The 20,656-nt window shown below is 44.8% G+C and overlaps 1 protein-coding gene across 2 annotated transcripts; it reads left to right on the forward strand.

Moving 5' to 3' along the window:
• The first annotated feature begins 921 nt into the window (after window positions 1–921).
• On the forward strand, window positions 922–20,104 carry LOC119863708 (zinc finger protein RFP-like). Of its 2 annotated transcripts, XM_038422488.2 has the most exons (8): window positions 922–1,451; window positions 4,373–4,537; window positions 11,179–11,274; window positions 14,050–14,280; window positions 16,327–16,349; window positions 17,252–17,367; window positions 18,295–18,354; window positions 19,319–20,104. In XM_038422488.2, exons 1-8 carry the CDS (start codon window positions 1,032–1,034, stop codon window positions 19,831–19,833), a joined length of 1,626 nt encoding a protein of 541 aa, XP_038278416.1. In that variant the 5' UTR covers window positions 922–1,031; the 3' UTR covers window positions 19,834–20,104. The 2 variants fall into 2 exon arrangements, with proteins under 2 accessions (XP_038278416.1, XP_043361784.1); XM_043505849.1 differs by lacking the exon at window positions 4,373–4,537.
• Window positions 20,105–20,656: the final 552 nt, after the last annotated feature.

Here is a 20,656-nt window from a genome sequence, read left to right on the forward strand (position 1 = left end):
TGGTGCATTGTGGGAGAGTCCTATCAGGGAGCCCCGTCTATGGTGGATGAATGCATGAGGAACTTAAATTACAACGCCCCATGCAGTGACATTTCCAAATTGAAATACTTTGGGGTTTGGACAAAATAGTTCAGTATTCAGTTTTTCATTGAAAAGTTGAAACTTTCAAGAGGGAAGGGAAGGAGTAGGTACAGGTTCTTCAAGAAATGTATAGTGAGCTGTGTAGTTACTGGCTGTCTCACTGAAGGAAGTGCAAAGGATGAGTGATATGGGTGAGAAAGTTCCATCACAGGTCTTTTGATGATGCTGTCTATGTGGTTAGTGTGTTGGATATGTCTGGTAACATGCAGAAGGAGTTGGTGCTTTTCATTAGAGCTTTGCAGGAACCAGAAATTCCCTTTGGGGGAAATTCCATTTTTATTTTGAATCCAAAAGAAGAAAAAAGGGAAAAAAAACTTCCTGCAAAACCAAATAAAGATTAATAATTTGGTATCAATTTAAATATTTCTTTTTAATACATTGTAATGTTAATTTCATTTTATATTACAACTGATAATATACAACAAGCATATTTTTTAAAACAAAGTTGCTTCAAACTGAAAAACTAAAAGGGAACAATTTAACTTCATTGGAATGCTTCATTAAAAAAAGAAAATCAAAGTTGGCACATTCCCATGCAAAGTTTTGATTTAATCAAAATGGCATTTTCCAAACAGAAAAATTGTTCCATTAGAATTTTTTTTTTGACCAGCTCTAATTTTTATACATGAGAGAGTAAAGGACAAGGGAAGTCGCAGGGCAATGGGGTATCTACGCCATGGATTTCTGTGTTAACCAAGGGAGGAGTTGTCTCAGTTTGGACTCATCACACTTAGTTCAAAGCTACTCTGCAGTTCACAAAAACCAAAGAATATGAGACTGTGCCCAGAAAGGAAATGCCCAATGACTAAGCCAAGTTCAATCAGCCCATTTCTGAGAACAAGGGAAGTGAAACTAAACTCCTTTCATGTCTCTTTCCTGCACTAGAAGCCATGGCTGCTGCAAATCCAGCAAAAACTCTCCAGGATGAACTGACCTGTCCCATCTGTCTGGAGTATTTTCAAGATCCAGTATCTCTAAACTGTGATCACAATTTCTGCAGAACCTGCATCACCCAGTGCTGGGAGAGCTTGGATACAGATGTCTCCTGCCCTCAGTGCAGAGAGGTCTTTCCCCAGAGGAACCTCAGACTTAACAAGAAGCTCAGGAATGTTGCAGAAGCAGTCAGAGAATTGAGGTTGCAGTCAGTGAAGGAACCAGAAGCAGAGACGTTGTGTGAGAAACACAAGGAGCCTTTGAAACTATTCTGCAAAAAGGATAAAATCCTCATCTGTGTCGTGTGTGACAAATCCAAGGAGCACAGAGATCACTCTGTGATTCCTGCAGAGGAGGTTGCTGCTGAAGAATTCAAGGTAGGAATTTACTGACTAACCATCATTTTTATAGCTAGAGCCTTGGGAAACTCACCTGCTTTGCCCCTCCCACCACATCGCAGAGACACAAACTCCCTTTCATTGCTTTTCCCCTCTTGGGGCCGAGGGAGCAGTAGGATGTTGCTGGGGCTGTCCTCTGGGCACACATCCCCAACACGTTTTCCCTGCGGAGCGCCTCATGCAGGCGGGAAGGGAGCCCCACCCTCATGAGACTTAGCGGGGCCACTGAAGTGGTGCTCCCATCCTACAGACCCTAGCAAGTCTGTCTGATAAAGTCAGGGGTGGGATTGCAGGAAGCAGAGACTGGGCGGGAGGGAGCAGCACTGCAATAGGGCACTGTAGCAGGGTCACCGCTTCCGGCATGCCCCCTCATGGCCCAGGGTGGCTCTACAGAAGCCCTGCCTCAGTTTCCCTCTGAGGTTCCCAGAAATAATCCACAAAGGGTTGTGGTCAATAACACCCCTGCTCTCCCAGCAGGGACTCCCAGAGCCTTTTGTCTGGAGTTTGGCCTTATCACCCTGAAGAAGATCCAAGGTCTCCTCTGCCTTTTACACAGACCTCCTCCCTCTGGCCCTCCATAGGCCTGTGTTTTGGCTACCCCAGGCCTGATTGGATCACATAAGCCACCTGTGATGGGTTCAGTCACAGAGACTCCCTAAAGACTATCACTCGATGTGCTGGGGATACCACTGAGAACAACTTTCCTGCCAGAAAAGGCACCCCTTCACTCCCGTCTTGCTGAGTTAAGACACTCCAGTCAGCTCCAGCACAGATCAAGGGGTTGGGCCACACCCTTGGCAGTTTACTGAGACAGAGATTCACTCAGCCCAGGGGCTTCTCAGTTAACAGGGACTTTCCCAGCACACAATATTCAGTCTTTCTGGGAGACTAAACCCAAAATAAATCTGATTTACTCTGCATAATGCTTATACAGGGTAAAGTCATAAATTGTCTGCCCACTATAACGCTGATAGAGAGATATGCACAGCTGTTTGCCCCACCCAGGTATTAATCACTTACTCTGGATTTATTAATAAACAAAAGTGATTTTATTAAGTATAAAAAGTAGGATTTAAGTGGTTTCAAGTAATAACAAACAGAGCAAGGAAGGTCCCAAAAGTAAAATAAAACAAATTCACAAGTCTAAGCCTAATACATTAAGAAACTGATTACAGGTAATATCTCAACCTCAAAGATGTTCCAATAAGCATACTTCACAGACTGGATTCTTTCCTAGTCTGGGCCAAATCCTTTTCAGACCAAAGCTGTAGTTTATGGCCTGGATCCAGCAACCTTGAGCTAACTGAAGATAAAATGGAGGGGCTGCAGGGCCCTTTATATTCTCTTTCTTGTGGGCGGAAATGCCTTTGTTCCTTTGCAAAATCACAGCAACAGTATGGAGTTTGTAGCCACATGGGAAAGTCACATGTCCATGAATGAGTCAGCTTTTTGCAGGCCGACACCATTGTTTACATGTTAGTTTGAACGTTCCCAGGAAAGCTCAGGTGTGGATTGGCGTCTCCCAACGTCCATTGTTAGTTAAATGTTTGCTAATGGGCCACTCATCAGCACACACAGAGAAATACAAGTTTATATCTTATTTCCCTAAATTCAGATATAGAAAAGATGCATGCAAACAAATAGGATGAATATATTCAGTAGATCATAACCTTTGCAAAGATATGTTACATGGCGTATTTAACATAAAGCAAATTCCAGTTATGTCATATTTATATTCATCAGCATATTTTCATAAAAATATGGAGTGCAATGTCACACCACCCACTCCTAATCACTGGTCCTTCTTCATTGTCCCCACCTGCATAGGAGAGCTGTTTATGTCACAGGTAGGGCTGAGACCCATCTCCCTTTCAAGGGCCAGCCACCCTGTGACCAGCATTGTCAACTGTCCGCATCTCCTAGGGCCACAGGGAGAGAGTCCCTGTCCTGCAGATATCAGTTTGGGAATTTTGGCCATAGATTTCAGTGTGCAAACCTTGTGCTCATACAATTTTCTGTGTTGACATTCATAACAATATTTAATGGAATGTACTGGTTTCCCATTGCAGTAGCATCTATGAGTCCCAGTGAGGGATTAGGGCCCTCTTGTGCCAGGCACTGTACAGACAAGTTAACCAAAGGGAGCTCACAGTCTAAAACCAGGACCATGTGCAGCAGGTGGATAAAGAAACAGCCTGGGGTGGGAGTGGGGGACTCGTAAGGATGGCTGAGTATATTAGCAATCTCTATAGTCCATTCATCATGGGTGGCCACTGTTCCATGTTTCAAAGCCATCCGTTTCCTTGGTGCAGAGTTTAAGCACCCATACTTTTCTATATAGAATGTTTCAGGTGCTTGAAAGGCAGCAGGCAGGAGGGGGAGTGCACAGCCCAGTCTTCCTTCCCTGCTGGGGGCTTGGCAGGGAGGTCAGAATCGGGCTGAGGGTGGTGATACCCCCTTGGCACTGGTTCCCAAATGGTGGGTTGTGACCCGCCAGAGGGTCATGGAAAGGTGGTAGATGAGTCGTGGGCTTGGTGCACAGGTGAGACCCTGGGGGGAGAGGAATTGCAGAGCTGAGCCCACCCTACACTCAGCTGCAGTGGTGACTCCTGTCCCACAGGGCTGGGTCCAGCTCTCCACAGAGGGAGTTATGGCCAGAAAGAACTCCATGGACAGACTCCAGCATGAAGCTTCTTGTCCCGTCTGTCTGGAGTATTTCAGAGAACCTGTCACTCTGGAGTGCGGGCACAATTTCTGCTGAGCCTGCATCATCCAGTGCTGAGAGAAATTAGGTATAGCCATCACCTACCCTCAGCATAGACAAACTGCAGCAGAGAAACCCCAGGCCGAAAAGGCAGCTGGCAACTGTCATAGAAATAACCAAACAACTGAATTTTCAGGTAATAAAGGATGCAGGAGGGCAGAGGGTGTGTGGGGATCACCAGGAGCCTCTCAAGCTGTTCTGCGAGGAGGATCAGACTCCCATTTGCCTAGCGTGTGACAGATACCGGGCACACAGAGATCACACAGTCGTTCCCATAGAGGAGGCTGCTGAGGAATACAAGGTAAGGAATTGCTGCAAGTTTAATGAGTTATAGCTTTGGGTTTTAATTACCAGTTAATTTAATCACATGTTGACAGTCACAGGTATAACTGCAAAAAGAACAGGAGGACTTGTGGCACCTTAGAGACTAACAAATTTATTTGAGCATAAGCTTTCGTGAGCTACAGCCCACTTCATCGGATGCATTCAGTGCTACTCTGAAACAGGTATAACTGCATCATTCTGCTTTGTAAAGCCTTCATTGTATGAGAGATGCTGTAAAAGGTAAACAATATGGCAGTGTGGCAAGCCAGGCAAGAGATGAAGACTTTACATACAGATGTTTGATGTGGCATCTTTTATCTGAAATCCCAAATCCTTTTCAAAACTGGCTCCCACTGGTGAAATAAGGGAATTTTCTACAGAACTGAAGCTGTTAAATGATCAGTGAGGTTTAAATCACAAGAACTGCAGGCCAGTCTATGTGAGAATGCTGCCTTCAGACTGGAGAAGGGGGAGTTCCAAGCTGTGGTTATTGCTGATTTGTATCATAGTATTTATTATTATTTACTTACATACAAACCTCAGACAAGATCCGACCTCTACTGTGCTGGGCCCTGCACAAAACCCAGTGAGGGACAATCCCTGACTTGTTTATAGTCTAAGTAGATAAGACAGATTTCAGAGTAGCAGCCGTGTTAGTCTGTATTCGCAAAAAGAAAAGGAGTACTTGTGGCACCTTAGAGACTAACAAATTTATTAGAGCATAAGCTTTCGTGAGCTACAGCTCACTTCATCGGATGCGGATGGGAGGGGAAACTGAGGCACAACAAGGGCATGGGACGTGTCCAAGGTTACTGAGCAGCTCAGTGGCAGAGCTGGGAATAGACTCCAGGTCTGCCAACGCCCAGTCCAGTACCCTAATCACTAGGTCATGCTGCCTCCAAAGCAGTGATGAAGTGTGGCCATTAGGAGGGAACAACACCTTGATAAAGGTCCTAGGCCCAGTAAGGAGATGAAGTTTCTCCTTGGGATTCGGAATTCCCATGTTGCTGGTCTGCACTAGAGGAGGTCGCTAGGCTGAACATGGGGTGGCCCCTGAGCACCTTGAGCTGCTGCACAAGAGGGCTCCAGGCAGTGCAGGTCTCTGTCAGATCTCTTTGGGATTGAACTTGATTGCAGCAAAGCTAACCCCTGGGTGGGGCTGCCTTGAGTCAGTCTGAGGGACCAGCCACAGTGGCTCCATTAGTCCTCACGCTGCTCTCCCATGGTGCGGCATTTTGACATCCCAGAACCCGCTGCTGCTGGCAGCTTTGCTGGGAGCTGTGGAATAGCTCCCCAGGCGGCATTGCCACAGGAAGGGCTCAGGACAGCGCTTGGGCCAAGCCCAAGCGTTCTCAACAAAACCCAGAATGTCTAATGGGGTTTGCTCTAGTGCTATGACCAGTTCCGTCCAGCCAGTGTCATCCACGAGGCTTGAGAGCTTACAGTCAGTGGGAGTTGGGCTCCACTGAGAATCCCAGCCCAGATTTCTAACCCTGCAGACTTCTGAGTTTGTATCATTTTATTAGTTAAACCTTCTAAACAACAGGTTATTTCACACCGTGAAAGAACAATGCAAGGGTGTGACCCCAGTTTCATGTTGGTGTAAATCATAGGTTCATAGATACTAAGGTCAGAAGGGACCATTCTGATCATCTAGTCCACATCTGATCATCTGCACAACGCAGGCCACAGAATCTCACCCACCCACTCCTACAAAAAACCTCACCTATGTCTGAGCTATTGAAGTTCTCAGATTGTGGTTTAAAGACTTCAAGGAGCAGAGAAGCCTCCCTCAAGTGACCCGTGCCCCATGCTACAGAGGAAGGCGAAAAACCTCCAGGGCCTCTCCAATCTGCCCTGAAGGAAAATTCCTTCCCAACCCTAAATATGGCGATCAGCTAAACCCTGAGCATATGGGCAAGATTCACCAGCCAGATACTACAGAAAATTCTTTCCTGGGTAACTCAGATCCCACCCATCTAATATCCCATCTCAGGGGATTAGACCTACTTACCCTGAATATTTAAAGATCAATTAATTACCAAAATCACATTATCCCATCATACCATCTCCTCCATAAACTTATCGAGTAGACTCTTAAAGCCAGATAGATTTTTTGCCCCCACCGCTTCCCTTGGAAGGCTATTCCAAAACTTCACTCCTCTGATGGTTAGAAACCTTCGTCTGATTTCAAGTCTAAACTTCCTGGTGGCCAGTTTATACCCATTTGTTCTTGTGTCCACATTGGTGCTGAGCTTAAATAATTCCTCTCCCTCTCTGGTATTTATCCCTCTGATATATTTATAGAGAGCAATCATCTCTCCCCTCAACCTTCTTTTAGTTAGGCTAAACAAGCCAAGCTCCTTGAGTCTCCTTTCATAAGACAAGTTTTCCATTTCTCGGATCATCCTAGTAGCCCTTCTCTGTACCTGCTCCAGTTTGAATTCATCCTTTTTAAACATGGGAGACCAGAACTGCACTCAGTATTCCAGGTGAGGTCTCACCAGTGCCTTGTATAACGGTACTAAAACCTCCTTATCCCTACTGGAAATGCCTCTCCTGATGCATCCCAAAACCGCATTAGCTTTTTTCACAGCCATATCACATTGGCAGCTCATAGTCATCCTATGATCAATCAATACTCCAAGGTCCTTCTCCTCTTCTGTTACTTCTAACTGATGCGTCCCCAGCATATAACTAAAATTCTTGTTATTAATCCCTAAATGCATAACCTTACACTTCTCACTATTAAATTTCATCCTATTACTATTACTCCAGTTTACAAGGTCATCCAGATCCTCCTGTATAATATCCCGATCCTTCTCTGAATTGGCAATACCTCCCAGCTTTGTATCATCTGCAAACTTTATTAGCACACTCCCACTTTTTGTGCCAAGGTCAGTAATAAAAAGATTAAATAAGATTGGTCCCAAAACCGATCCCTGAGGAACTCCACTGGTAACCTCCCTCCAGCCTGACAGTTCGCCTTTCAGTAGGACCCGTTGCAGTCTCCCCTTTAACCAATTCCTTATTCACCTTTTGATGTTCATATTGATCCCCATCTTCTCCAATTTAACTAATAATTCCCCATGTGGCACGGTATCAAACGCCTTACTGAACTCTAGGTAAATTAGATCCACTGCGTTTCCTTTGTCTAAAAAATCTGTTACTTTCTCAAAAAAGGAGATTAGGTTGGTTTGGCACAATTTACCTTTTGTAAAACCACGTTGTATCTTGTCCCATTTACCATTGACTTCAATGTCCTTAACTATTTTCTCCTTCAAAATTTTTTCCAGGACTTTGCATACTACAGATATCAAACTAACTGGCCTGTAGTTACCCGGATCACTTTTTTTTCCTTTCTTAAAAATAGGAACTATATTAGCAATTCTCCAATCATAAGGTACAACCCCTGAGTTTACAGATTCATTAAAAATTCTTGCTAATGGGCTTGCAATTTCAGGTGCCAATTCCTTTAATATTCTTGGACGAAGGTTATCTGGACCCCCCGATTTAGTCCCATTAAGCTGTTTGAGTTTCGCTTCTACCTCAGATATGGTAATATCTACCTCTATATCCTCCTTCCCATTTGTCATGCTACCATTATCCCTAAGATCCTCTTTAGCCTTATTAAAGACTGAGGCAAAGTATTTGTTTAGATATTGGGCCATGCCTAGATTATCTTTAACCTCCACTCCATCCTCAGTGTTTAGCGGCCCCACTTCTTCTTTCTTAGTTTTCTTCTTATTTATATGGCTATAGAACCTTTTACTATTGGTTTTAATTTCCTTTGAAAGGTCCAACTCTACTCGACTTTTTGCCTGTCTCACTTTATCCCTACATTTTCTGACCTCAATTAGGTAGCTTTCCTTGCTGATCCCTCCCATCTTCCACTCCCTATATGCTTTCTGCTTCTTCTTAATCACCTCTCTAAGATGCTTGCTCATCCAGCTTGGTCTACAACTCCTGCCTATGAATTTTTTCCCCTTTCTTAGGATACAGGCTTCCGATAGCTTCTGCAGCTTTGATTTAAAGTAATCCCAGGCCTCCTCTACCTTTAGATCCATAAATTCTTCAGTCCAATCCACTTCCCTAACTAATTTCCTTAATTTTTGAAAGTCAGCCCTTTTGAAATCAAAAACCCTAGTTGCAGATTTATTTTTGTTAATCCTTCCGTTCAGTTTGAACTGAATTAGCTCATGATCACTTGAACCAAGATTATACCCTACAACCATTTCTTCTATGAGGTCCTCACTACTCACCAAAACCAAATCTAAAATGGCATCCCCTCTAGTCGGTTCAGCAACTACTTGATGAAGGAATCCATCAGCTATCACATCTAGGAAAATCTGAGCCCTATTATTATTACTAGCACTTGTCCTCCAGTCTATATCTGGGAAGTTAAAGTCTTCCATGATCACACAGTTTCCATTAGTATTTACTTTATTAAAAACATTAAAAAGGGCTCTATCCATATCCAAATTAGATACCGGAGGTCTATAGCACACCCCAAGCACTATCATAGGAGAGGCTCTACTAGTTTTCTTCCCCAATGTAATTTTTGCCCAGACGGACTCTGTCTTATCCATTGCATCGCTTCTTATTTCTTTACATTCTACCTCATCATTGATATACAATGCTACTCCACCACCTTTAGCTTTGTTTCTGTCTTTCCTAAACAGCACATACCCCTCAATACCCGTACTCCAGTAATGACTACTATTCCACCATGTTTCTGTTATCCCTATAATATCTGGTTTCACTTTCTGCACCAGTAGCTCTAGTTCCTCCATTTTGTTACCTAGGCTCCTCGCATTGGTGTACAAACATCTTAATTTTTGCTCACATGTTGTACCCTATTAGGCACAGTCATTCTACAGCCAGTATAACCTATTAGACTAGTATCCACACTGCCCTTCCTCCTTATGTCCATTCTCCCGCCCACGGCTGTATCCTTTCTTACTTCGTCTTCTTCCCTCTCAATGCTAAAATCCGGTGTGGAGATTACCTGGACATCTCCCAACCTTCTCCCCCAAATTCCTAGTTTAAAGCTCTCTTAATCAGTGGTGCCAGCCTCCATCCTAGAAGTCTATTTCCTTCCCTACTCAAATGAGGTCCATCCCGAGAGAACTGTCCTCTGTCCATGAATGCCTCCCAGTGGCCATACATCCCAAAGCCCTCCTTATAGCACCACTGCCTAAGCCATCTGTTGATAGTCATAATCTTGTCACACCTTTGTTGCACTTCTCTAGGAACATGCAGGATCCCACTAAAGATCACCTGAGCCTCGATTTCCTTAAGCATCTTCCCCAGCCTAGCATAGTCTCCCTTAATACTTTCCAGCGAGAATCTAGCCGTATCATTTGTTCCCACATGAAGGATAATTAGGGGATTCTTTCCTGCTCCCTTTAGGATCCTTTTCAACCTCAGGTCTACATCCCGTATCTTAGCACCCGGAAGACAGCACACCCTTCTATTCTCAGGATCAGCTCTAGTTACAGGCCTGTCTATTCTTCTCAATAAAGAGTCCCCGATCACATAGACCTGCCTTTTCCTGGTGACGGTGCTATTCTCCAGTCTCTCCCCTGTTCCCTCTGGCTGCAAGTTCTTTCCATTCGTATTTTCCCTTATAATCCTCTTCAACCCATCCTGCATCCTCCTGGGGCTCATATTTGGTGTAGTCTCCATTGACTCTTCCCCTTTTCCTATAGGACTAGCCTCTCTTCTTTTCTTCCTTACCCTTCCACCTTCAACAAGTACCTGCTGAGCCCCTTCTTCGTTTTCCAACTCTGCAAACCTGTTCCTAAGCTCTATTTCTCCTTCACTAGCCCGTCTTTTCCTCTGCCTGGTTCTTTGAGTCACATGCTTCCTCTGACCACTTTCCTCACCCAGTCTCCCCTCAAAATTACCCAGCCCTGCTTCCATCTGTGAGTCTGAGCTTTTCCCTTCAGATACCTCATGTCTTTGCTCCATCATCTGCTCAAACCCCTTCCTAAACTCAACCAGACTTTCCACCTGCATCTCCAAACCTCGGATCTTTTCCTCCATCAGCTCTATCAGACGACATTTCATGCAGAAAAAACTCTTACTGGTTCCCCCCTCCAGGATCATGTACATACCACAGCTTCCACATCCAGTCATCCTCAATGTGTCTTCCACTACAGGAGTCACTCCCACAGCTGCCTCCGTATCTGTCATCGCCTTCCCACCTATGTCCTGTTAATCTGGGAAACACAAGCCACACCAAAAAGACCACCCCCCCCAGCAAAACCAAACCCCAAACAAGCACCACAATACAAACTCCTCCAACAGAACTCCCCCTCAAACTCCCCTGTTTACAGCTCTGTTTGCTGGCTCCTGTGCACTGCAGCTGTGTGAGACACAAAGTCAAATACAAACCACTCCATCTCCATTAATATTAATATGACTTAAAGTCCCTGGTCTCGCTGATATCATAACTCCGCTCGCTCGGTTGTCCTGTCATCAATACAGTCAGTTTTTTGTTTATTTGTTTGTTTTTATTAAGGGTTGAAAAGGTTTCGTTCCCCCCCCCCAACACACACACTCTGATCTATCAAAATAAAAATCAAACCTCCCAAAACATTTCCATTTGTTCAGGAAAAGATCCAGGCCCATTTGCAGACTCTGAGGGAGGACAGAGAAAAGTTTCTGGGATTTAAAGTGACTGGAGAGAAGAGGAGCCAGGAGTATCTGGTAGGTAAATCAAAATGAGTTGTTTTAGCAGGAACTACTACTTAGGCTTACACCTTAAACTATTGTTCTTATCTACTGTGTATTAACTACTGTTAGTTTAATTAAACTCACTTTATAGGGAACAATTTACATTTATGAACTAACAGAATTTTGAATTAGAAAATCCAATGCACTAGAACATAAACCCCACGGATACATGTTCACTTCTCAGTTTTCAGCCTCTCTAAACCCAGAGTTTGGAGGAAACGTTCTCTGTTTACTGTTTTGTGTTCCAGCCTAAATAAAAACAGGTATTCCTTGGTGCAGTGTGTTGGTTTCTTAATTGAACAGTTATCCCTCTGCTCCTCTCTGGTTTACAGTCCCTTTGTGCTCATTTCCCTATTCCTGTCATTCGCCTTGTACACCTTAGGCCACGGTAAGGATTTCTTGTTTTACAGTCATAGCTATTTTCTTATTTTCACTGCAGCTCACTTCCTCCTTATTTCTTAAGTCTGTTTCTCTTTTTAATTACACTTTATCTTTTATTACAGCATATTTCCTTCATATTTCCTTCTTACTTTACTTTTCTCATAGTTTTTCGAACAATGCTTTTTGAATAATTTCTTATATTGCAAAGGCTTTGTCTACACTACAAAGCTTTTAGTGACATGGCCACGTCAACACAGCTGTGTCACTAAGTCGGGCAGTGTAGCCGCTGTTTGTTGGCTCTTTTGCTGACAAAATACTCCCATCCCCAATGAGCGCCGATCGCATTTTTGACAGGAGACCACTCCTGCCGAGAACATGCTGTTCACACTGGCACTTGCTGCAACAAAACTTTTGTCTTTTGGGGGGAGAGGGTTTAGCACCTCTGAAAGACAAAAAATTTAGTCATTCAATTGCCAGTGTAGACATAGCCTTAGAAACTCCAGCTATTTTTCCTCTTGTTTAACTGTACTGTTCTTCCTTTTACTTTCCCTCTTTTCCCCGTTTGCCATTATCTTTCCTCTTATTGTCCCTCTGATGGCTCCCCTACTGTTCCTATTATCCTTGTCTTTCCTGTTCCTCCTGAACTGGACTTCAGCTCTGTTCCTGGCACCCCTGTGATGATGCATCTCAGCCACTGTGGTCCCTATCCACTGGCTCCCCACGTACTGCGTCCCTTCTTTTCTGGTGCCAGTTGCTGCCTTGCTCACTACTGGCCTCTCTCTCTCTCCCAGCACTGGGAAGCCTCCCTCCAGACTCCACCAGCAGTTTCTGCCACTGCCTGTTTGGCTTGCTTACAGCAGCACTCCGGGGGAGTGGCCACCTCTCCCCACCCCTGCTGTTTTTTCCCTATTTCCCCCCAAAAAACATAGGTTGAACTCATGAACACGTTGAACAGGTGCTGGAACTATGAGTGCTGGGGGTGTTGCCCCTTGGCTTGAAGTCGTAGTAACAACACAAATACATGGCTTCAGCACTCCCCTATAAAAAGCGTTTCAGCACCACTGCCCAAAAACTGTCCCCAGGCTTGAGTTCACCCCACCGCAGTGGTCCTGGAATACTTGGCGTTTTCGAGACTTCTCCCAGAGCAGCTGGTTTGGGCTCCCCTTAAAAAAAAAATTCTAAATCCCATGAGGTTGCCTCTGAGCCACCAACCTGGCCGTGCTGCTTCCATTGCCCAGCAGCCTCCAATACTGGTGGGGCATTTACACACTGACAGGAGGCGTGAGGTGTGTTTGTAGGTAGAGTCCTTTGTGGCCTTGGGGAAAGTGAGTTTTTGTCAGTTGATCACTGATCCTGGGACACTGTGTGAGTGTGTGGATGTGTGTATGTGTAGATGCATGTGTATGTGCACACACACATCCCTATGGGGGGGGGCTGAAAAACCCCCTTCCTAGAGAAGGGTAACATCTTCCTCTTCAGAGTCTATCATTTCATTTAAATCAATGAATCAATTTCCAGCTTTTGTGGCTTTGATGAAAATCTTCCCAAAGTGAACTGAACGTATCCAGTGCAGCGCTCAATGTCTGTACATTTTTATTGAATTGTTTCTTTCTTTTCTTCTCTGTCAAGGTAATTCTGTGGAGATCTGGGAACCTAACAGAACTTTCCATTGTCTGGATTTTTTTAAACGGGGGGCGGGGAATTGGGTAGAACCAAAAATGAACTTTTAAAAAATTTTGAGCATATAAAAAAATAATATTTTTTCTTGGACAAATGACATCTTTCACTTTGATAAACTCAAAATGTTTTGTTTCGATCTGGACCATTTTTTTAAAATGATATAATTATATTAAATATAAGGAAATTTTCAAACAAATTTATTTCAAATAAAAAAATTAAACTATTTTCTTAAGAAATAGTTGAAATAAATGTCTTGATTTTTTCAAGATTTTTATTTATTTTTTACCAAACAGCAATTTTACATGAACTCATGAAACATTTCAGAGGTGACAAAACTGCATTTTCCCTGAAAAAAAGTTTAGTGCAAAAAAATTTCACCCAGATCTAGTGCTGAGTCCTGAATCCTGCTGCCTTGGGGTCTCCTTCTCTGAGGTCCCTGGCAATGCAATATCCTGACCAGGTCACACATGGAAATATCTCTTTAAAAAAGAGAGAGGCCAAATGGGAAGGTGTGAGAAAATCCTCTCCCTAGTGGGATATAGGGCATAGTCTCCCACAAGGTATAGTCAAGTGTTTGATGTCTTAGAATTTGAAAAGAAATTCTCCCTCCTGCACACTCAGCATTCCATGAAAGGACCCCAGGCTCCTTCCATGTCCCTGAACAGCCCTTTCCCTACTGCTTTACAGAAACAGACACAGGCCGAGAGGCAGAAGATTGTATATCAATTTCAGCAGCTGCGACAGTTCCTGGAGGAACAAGAGCAACTCCTGCTGGCCCAGCTGGAACAGTTGGACAAGGAGATTGTGAACATACAGAATGAATATTTCACTAAACTTTCTGAGAAGATTTCCCATCTCAGTGAGCTGATCAGTGAGATGGAGGGGAAGTGTCAGGAGTCAGCGAGTGAATTCCTGCAGGTGAGACCAAGTCAGAGAAACATCCCAGATCCCAAACAAAGGGACAAGACAGCTCCTGAATCCTGGGCACTGGAGTCAAGCAGTCAGAGATGACAGCATAACTCAGTGTGTGCATTGCACAGATGTGAATTACACTTGTTCTTTCAAGAGATAGAGACACTTTTATATTAAAGATGGAAAAGCCTCATTAGCTCAGTGTATCCATGACCCTTATCATTTTTACCCTATATCTGCAAAATCCCTTCCCTGAGATCCCAAGTGTGTGACTCAGGTAGGACTCACAGGTTTCAGAGTAGCAGCCGTGTTAGTCTGTATTCGCAAAAAGAAAAGGAGTACTTGTGGCACCTTAGAGACTTACAAATTTATTAGAGCATAAGCTTTCGTGAGCTACAGCTCACTTCATCGGATGCATTTGGTGGAAAAAACAGAGGATAGATTTATATACACACACACAGAGAACATGAAACAATGGGTTTATCATACACACTGTAAGGAGAGTGATCACTTAAGATAAGCCATCACCAACAGCAGGGGGGGGGGAAGGAGGAAAACCTTTCATGGTGACAAGCAGGTAGGCTAATTCCAGCAGTTAACAAGAATATCAGAGGAACAGTGGGGGGTGGGGTGGGAGGGAGAAATACCATGGGGAAATAGAAAAGGAGTACTTGTGGCACCTTAGAGACTTACAAATTTATTAGAGCATAAGCTTTCGTGAGCTACAGCTCACTTCATCGGATGCATTTGGTGGAAAAAACAGAGGAGAGATTTATATACACACACACAGAGAACATGAAACAATGGGTTTATCATACACACTGTAAGGAGAGTGACCACATAAGATAAGCCATCACCAGCAGCAGGGGGGGGAAAGGAGGAAAACCTTTCATGGTGACAAGCAAGGTAGGCTAATTCCAGCAGTTAACAAGAATATCAGAGGAACAGTGGGGGGTGGGGTGGGAGGGAGAAATACCATGGGGAAATAGTTTTACTTTGTGTAATGACTCATCCATTCCCAGTCTCTATTCAAGCCTAAGTTAATTGTATCCAGTTTGCAAATTAATTCCAATTCAGCAGTCTCTCGTTGGAGTCTGTTTTTGAAGCTTTTTTGTTGAAGTATAGCCACTCTTAGGTCTGTGATCGAGTGACCAGAGAGATTGAAGTGTTCTCCAACTGGTTTTTGAATGTTATAATTCTTGACGTCTGATTTGTGTCCATTCATTCTTTTACGTAGAGACTGTCCAGTTTGGCCAATGTACATGGCAGAGGGGCATTGCTGGCACATGATGGCATAGATCACATTGGTAGATGCGCAGGTGAATGAGCCTCTGATAGTGTGGCTGATGTGATTAGGCCCTATGATGGTATCCCCTGAATAGATATGTGGACAGAGTTGGCAACGGGCTTTGTTGCAAGGATAGTCTCTACGTAAAAGAATGAATGGACACAAATCAGACGTCAAGAATTATAACATTCAAAAACCAGTTGGAGAACACTTCAATCTCTCTGGTCACTCGATCACAGACCTAAGAGTGGCTATACTTCAACAAAAAAGCTTCAAAAACAGACTCCAACGAGAGACTGCTGAATTGGAATTAATTTGCAAACTGGATACAATTAACTTAGGCTTGAATAGAGACTGGGAATGGATGAGTCATTACACAAAGTAAAACTATTTCCCCATGGTATTTCTCCCTCCCACCCCACCCCCCACTGTTCCTCTGATATTCTTGTTAACTGCTGGAATTAGCCTACCTGCTTGTCACCATGAAAGGTTTTCCTCCTTTCCCCCCCCTGCTGCTGGTGATGGCTTATCTTAAGTGATCACTCTCCTTACAGTGTGTATGATAAACCCATTGTTTCATGTTCTGTGTGTGTGTGTGTATATAAATCTCTCCTCTGTTTTTTCCACCAAATGCATCCGATGAAGTGAGCTGTAGCTCACGAAAGCTTATGCTCTAATAAATTTGTTAGTCTCTAAGGTGCCACAAGTACTCCTTTTCTTTTTAGGTAGGACTCAGATTCTGTCTCTCTCTCTGTCTTTTCTAGGACATTGGAAGCACCTTGAGCAGGTACGTGGCTCTTTCTCTCTCCCACACATACTTCTTATGCTGGAAAAAAGCTTGGAAACCATGTTAACATCACATCTCCCCAGGGTCACACAGCAAAATGGATGGGGCAGGGTCACATTCAGGATACCAGTCTCTGATTAACTTAATCCTGAGAGTCTCACCTTTTTATAGAAGAGTCTGGGATTATCTGTTGAATTGGATGCTACATCCCTGGGGGACTTGCTGCCTCAGGATTCTGGGGATGGAATAGGGGTGCTGAGGTACTGGTTACCATAGGCACCCACGGGAAAAAATTAGTGGGTTCTCTGCACCCACTGACTGCCAAGCTCCCCATGCTCCCCCTGAGCGCGCCACGTCCATGCTCCTCCCCCTCCCTCCCAGCACTTCCCTGCCACCGGCCCGCCACCAAACTGCTGTTTGGTGGCACTTAGGATGCTCCAGAAGGGAGGGGGAGGAGCAGGGACACGGCATGCTTGGGGGAGGAGGCGGAGAAGAGGTGGGGCAGGGGCGGGGACTTGGGGGAAGGGAGTGGAATGGGGGCGGGGTGGGAAAAGGCAGGGCAGGGACATGGCCAAGGTGGGGTGGGAATCCAGCACCACCAGGCAGAGGGGAAGTCAGCACTATGCTGGTTACAATTTAACCCAGGTCTGCCACGATAAAGAGAGATCTCACCTGAGGACTGTTTGGAGACCAGTGTGGAATGAGCTGGGTGGGGGGAGTTGGTGTATCAGTCTAGTTCCTAATGGACAGATTTCTACAGCTCTTAGCACTGGAATCTCCTATCCATCAGAAGCATAGAGGCCAAGGAGTGAATTGGCCATGGAGACTCAATTCCCCTTTTAACAAGAAATTATAACGTATCACTAAATGAAATATAAGAATGTGAATTTTTTTCTTTCCAGGTGTGAGAAGGGGAAGCTCCAGAAGTCAGTGGAGATTTCTCCTGAACTAGAAAAGGGGCTCAGCAATTTCTCCCAGAAATATATTGCTCTTAGGGAGACTCTGAGGATGTTCAAAGGTACTAAGACAGGACCAAGGAAGGAAAATTGGAATATGCCTCTGAGACTGGGAGGAGATGAGCTCTGGCCCATTAGATGACATTTATCTATTTAACAAAATGTGACTGGATCTCAGGACTTCCCCAGCCTGTGCCAAGGTCTGCACTGCCCTCAGAAGCCACTAAATAGGGGAGTCACAGATTGGCCTCCTCTGTCCCTTTGCCAGTTCAGGATGAATTTGGCCCATTGAGTTGACCCTCTTCCACCTCAAATTTCCCCATTTATAAAATAATTTTATTATTATTCATATTTCAGTCTATGGAGGGAAAGGGCCCCCATTGTGCTGAGCTCTGCAGAGACACTGAGTAAATAGACCGCAAAAGTTTACAATTCAGAGCCCTGACTGCAAATTCTTAACATCCTATGAATGTCAAAGAGATCAAAGTGTGCAAAGCAACTTTCGCTCTAAATTTTTTGCAGGATCTGGGTCTAAGTTATGGCAAAATGCAATTGGTGAATGAGACAAACCAGCTGGGGTTGGGGGGTGGATGATGAGGGGAAAGGATATCTCTCTTAGAGATTGCATCTTATAGGTGGTTGTGTGGCTTAATGACAGTTGATTCCATTGCAGTGAGATGTCTGAATAAAAGAGGAAAAAGGATATTTCAGACTAGTTTATATTGGTATTAAAGCCCTAAGTGTGTGTCTGTGCCTCTGTTTGTTTTTTGGTTATAATTAAAACACAGTTATATTGGTTTAGAATAAGAATGCTGTAATACATACAACAGCATGAAAGGTTTCAGAGTAGCAGCCGTGTTAGTCTGTATTCGCAAAAAGAAAAGGAGTACTTGTGGCACCTTAGAGACTAACAAATTTATTAGAGCATAAGCTTTCGTGAGCTACAGCTCACTTCATCGGATGATCTTTCTTATCCTTTGCCCCTCCAGCCACTCTGCCATCTGAACTGGAGACAAAAAGAGAGAAATCCCTAGGATCACGCAGACTGGGTGAGATTTCAGATGGATTATGGATTAAATTATGAGAAAATTCCCACAAAAATACGTTAATAAAATCAACCAAACTGATACTGCCATGTTGTACACAGCCCTAAAAATAAAAGCATGTAATGCTAAGGAGATCCCAAGCTGAAGTCAGACAAACAATCTTGATGCCAGTTGCCAACCTTAGTGCTGAGTTTGTGCCCACGCCAATGATCAGAAACGCTCGCACTGACCAACATCCAAACACGGATCCTGGCATTTTCATAGGCATTCATTGACCTTTTTAATATTATATTCAGAGTGATGAACAGAAAAAATCTCTCCCCTGGGGGCTGACACATCCCTCTCCTTTGCCTGTTCTCCAATATCCTCCCTTTCCTGGGGACAGGGCAGGGCTCTCCCATTGGAGCTGCTCACTGCTTCCTGGATTTGGGAGGTGCTCTGGTCCTTCTGAAGCTACCCGCTCTCGCCTCCCCCCACACCCCCCGCCTTCTCTCTGGGCTGGGAATGGGGTTACCCCACCATCTCCTACTCTCTGGTCTGGAGTGGCTCTTCCCCAATGCTGCACCTTCCTCTCTGTTCCCTGGCCTGGGAGTGGAGGCTACATTAGGGGAAGGAGCTTCCCTCTGAGGTTTAAAGCTGGTACCTGCCTCCCTTGCTCCCTCCTCACTAAAAACTTCTGAGACCTTCCTTGCTGTGTCTGTGCTGCTGGGAATGGAGCAGTCCCAGAAGGGGGAGCCGGGAGCTGAAGTCTCTGCAAACAAATGAGAAACTAAAGAAGCAGGTCCCATTAAACACAGTGAGGAACTGCAGTGAGAGATCTGCTCAGTCTCAGGTGCCAAGACAGAGGCAGCTCCCTGGGATCCAGGCCTGTCCCAGCCAGAACAGGGCTGCTGGGGAGTGTGAAACATGGCACCACCAGCCCCCAGGACTGAGCTCTGCCCCTAATGCTCTGATTCTCTCTCTCCAGCAAATGTGACTCTGGATCCAGACACAGCTCATCCCCGACTGATCCTGTCTGAGGATCAGAAAAGTGTGAGCTATAGTTACACCCGGCAGGATCTGCCCAACAACCCTGAGAGATTTGATACTAGAGTCTGTGTGCTGGGCTGTGAAGGATTCACATCGGGGAGACATTACTGGGAAGTGGAGGTGAAGGATGAGGGAACTTGGGCTGTGGGGGTGGCCAGAGAGTCTGTGTGGAGGAAGGGAGGGAGAACCCGTAACCCTGAGGACAGGATCTGGGCTGTGGATTGGTATATGAATACGTTCTGTGCTGTCTCCTCCTCTGAGACGCCTCTGTCCCTGAGTCGTGATCTCAGGTTTATCCGGGTTTCTGTGGACTATGAACAGGGTCAAGTGATATTTGCCAATGCTGATAATGATGACCCAATCTTCACTTTCCCACCAGCCTCTTTCGATGGGGAGAGAATCTATCCCTGGTTCCGGGTGGGGCAGCGATCCCAGTTCAGCCTGTGTCACTGAGACATGGTGGGAGCATACTGCACTGAAATCAGCCTCTCCAGAATCAGACACACCAATCTCTAGTACTCTTGTATTCCTGCAGACTTTCTATCATGTAGTCTCCATGACCCCAGAAGTTCCATGGGGTCTGGACTGTCAAACCATAGAAAGCAGGGAGTGATTGAGATGGAGAAGCCAATCTCATTGCCCCAGGATTGTGCAGCCTGTTTGACACTGTCCTCTATGGTCAAGAGGACTGTGTGGATCCTGGGTCAGACATCGGGGAAATAGCCCACTTGAAATGAAAAATTGGCTTCTCTAGATGCCATCATCCTAATCTCTGCGACCCTGGAAGGCTTGCATCTATCTAGTCTCAGAGTAGCAGCTGTGTTAGTCTGTATTCGCAAAAAGAAAAGGAGTACTTGTGGCACCTTAGAGACTAACAAATTTATTAGAGCATAAGCTTTCGTGAGCTACAGCTCACTTCATCGGATGCATTCAGACATGCATCCGATGAAGTCAGCTGTAGCTCACAAAAACTTATGCTCAAATACATTTGTTAGTATCTATCTAGTCATCTGCCTCATCTCATCTCCCATCTCGTAGCTCCTTATCTCTGCCCCCTGGAAGGGAATCTGCTCCCTCCCCACTTCGGCACCAGGGATGGGAAGGAGGAGTGGTTGAAGAGGAGCGGACTGGACTGAGGGGCAGATGTGGGGACTGCAGGGTCACAGAATGAATTAATTGGGATTTGGGGGTTGGAGAGAAGCTGGAAGCCCTGCATCAGCATGCAATGTTTTGTACAAATCTCTGTCATTAGATCTATGGTTCCCCCAGCAACAGC

The sequence above is a fragment of the Dermochelys coriacea genome, chromosome 11 (assembly GCF_009764565.3).
Source record: "Dermochelys coriacea isolate rDerCor1 chromosome 11, rDerCor1.pri.v4, whole genome shotgun sequence".
Taxonomy (NCBI): Eukaryota; Metazoa; Chordata; order Testudines; family Dermochelyidae; genus Dermochelys; species Dermochelys coriacea.

Excerpts from the sequence above, each read along its gene's own strand:
- LOC119863708 (XM_038422488.2), top strand. The coding sequence starts at position 1,032 with ATGGCTGCTGCAAATCCAGCAAAAACTCTCCAGGATGAACTGACCTGT. Across the intron at positions 1,452-4,372 it reads TTGCTGCTGAAGAATTCAAG|GTAATAAAGGATGCAGGAGG; the intron begins GTAGGAATTTAC and ends CTGAATTTTCAG. Across the intron at positions 14,281-16,326 it reads CAGCGAGTGAATTCCTGCAG|GACATTGGAAGCACCTTGAG; the intron begins GTGAGACCAAGT and ends TGTCTTTTCTAG.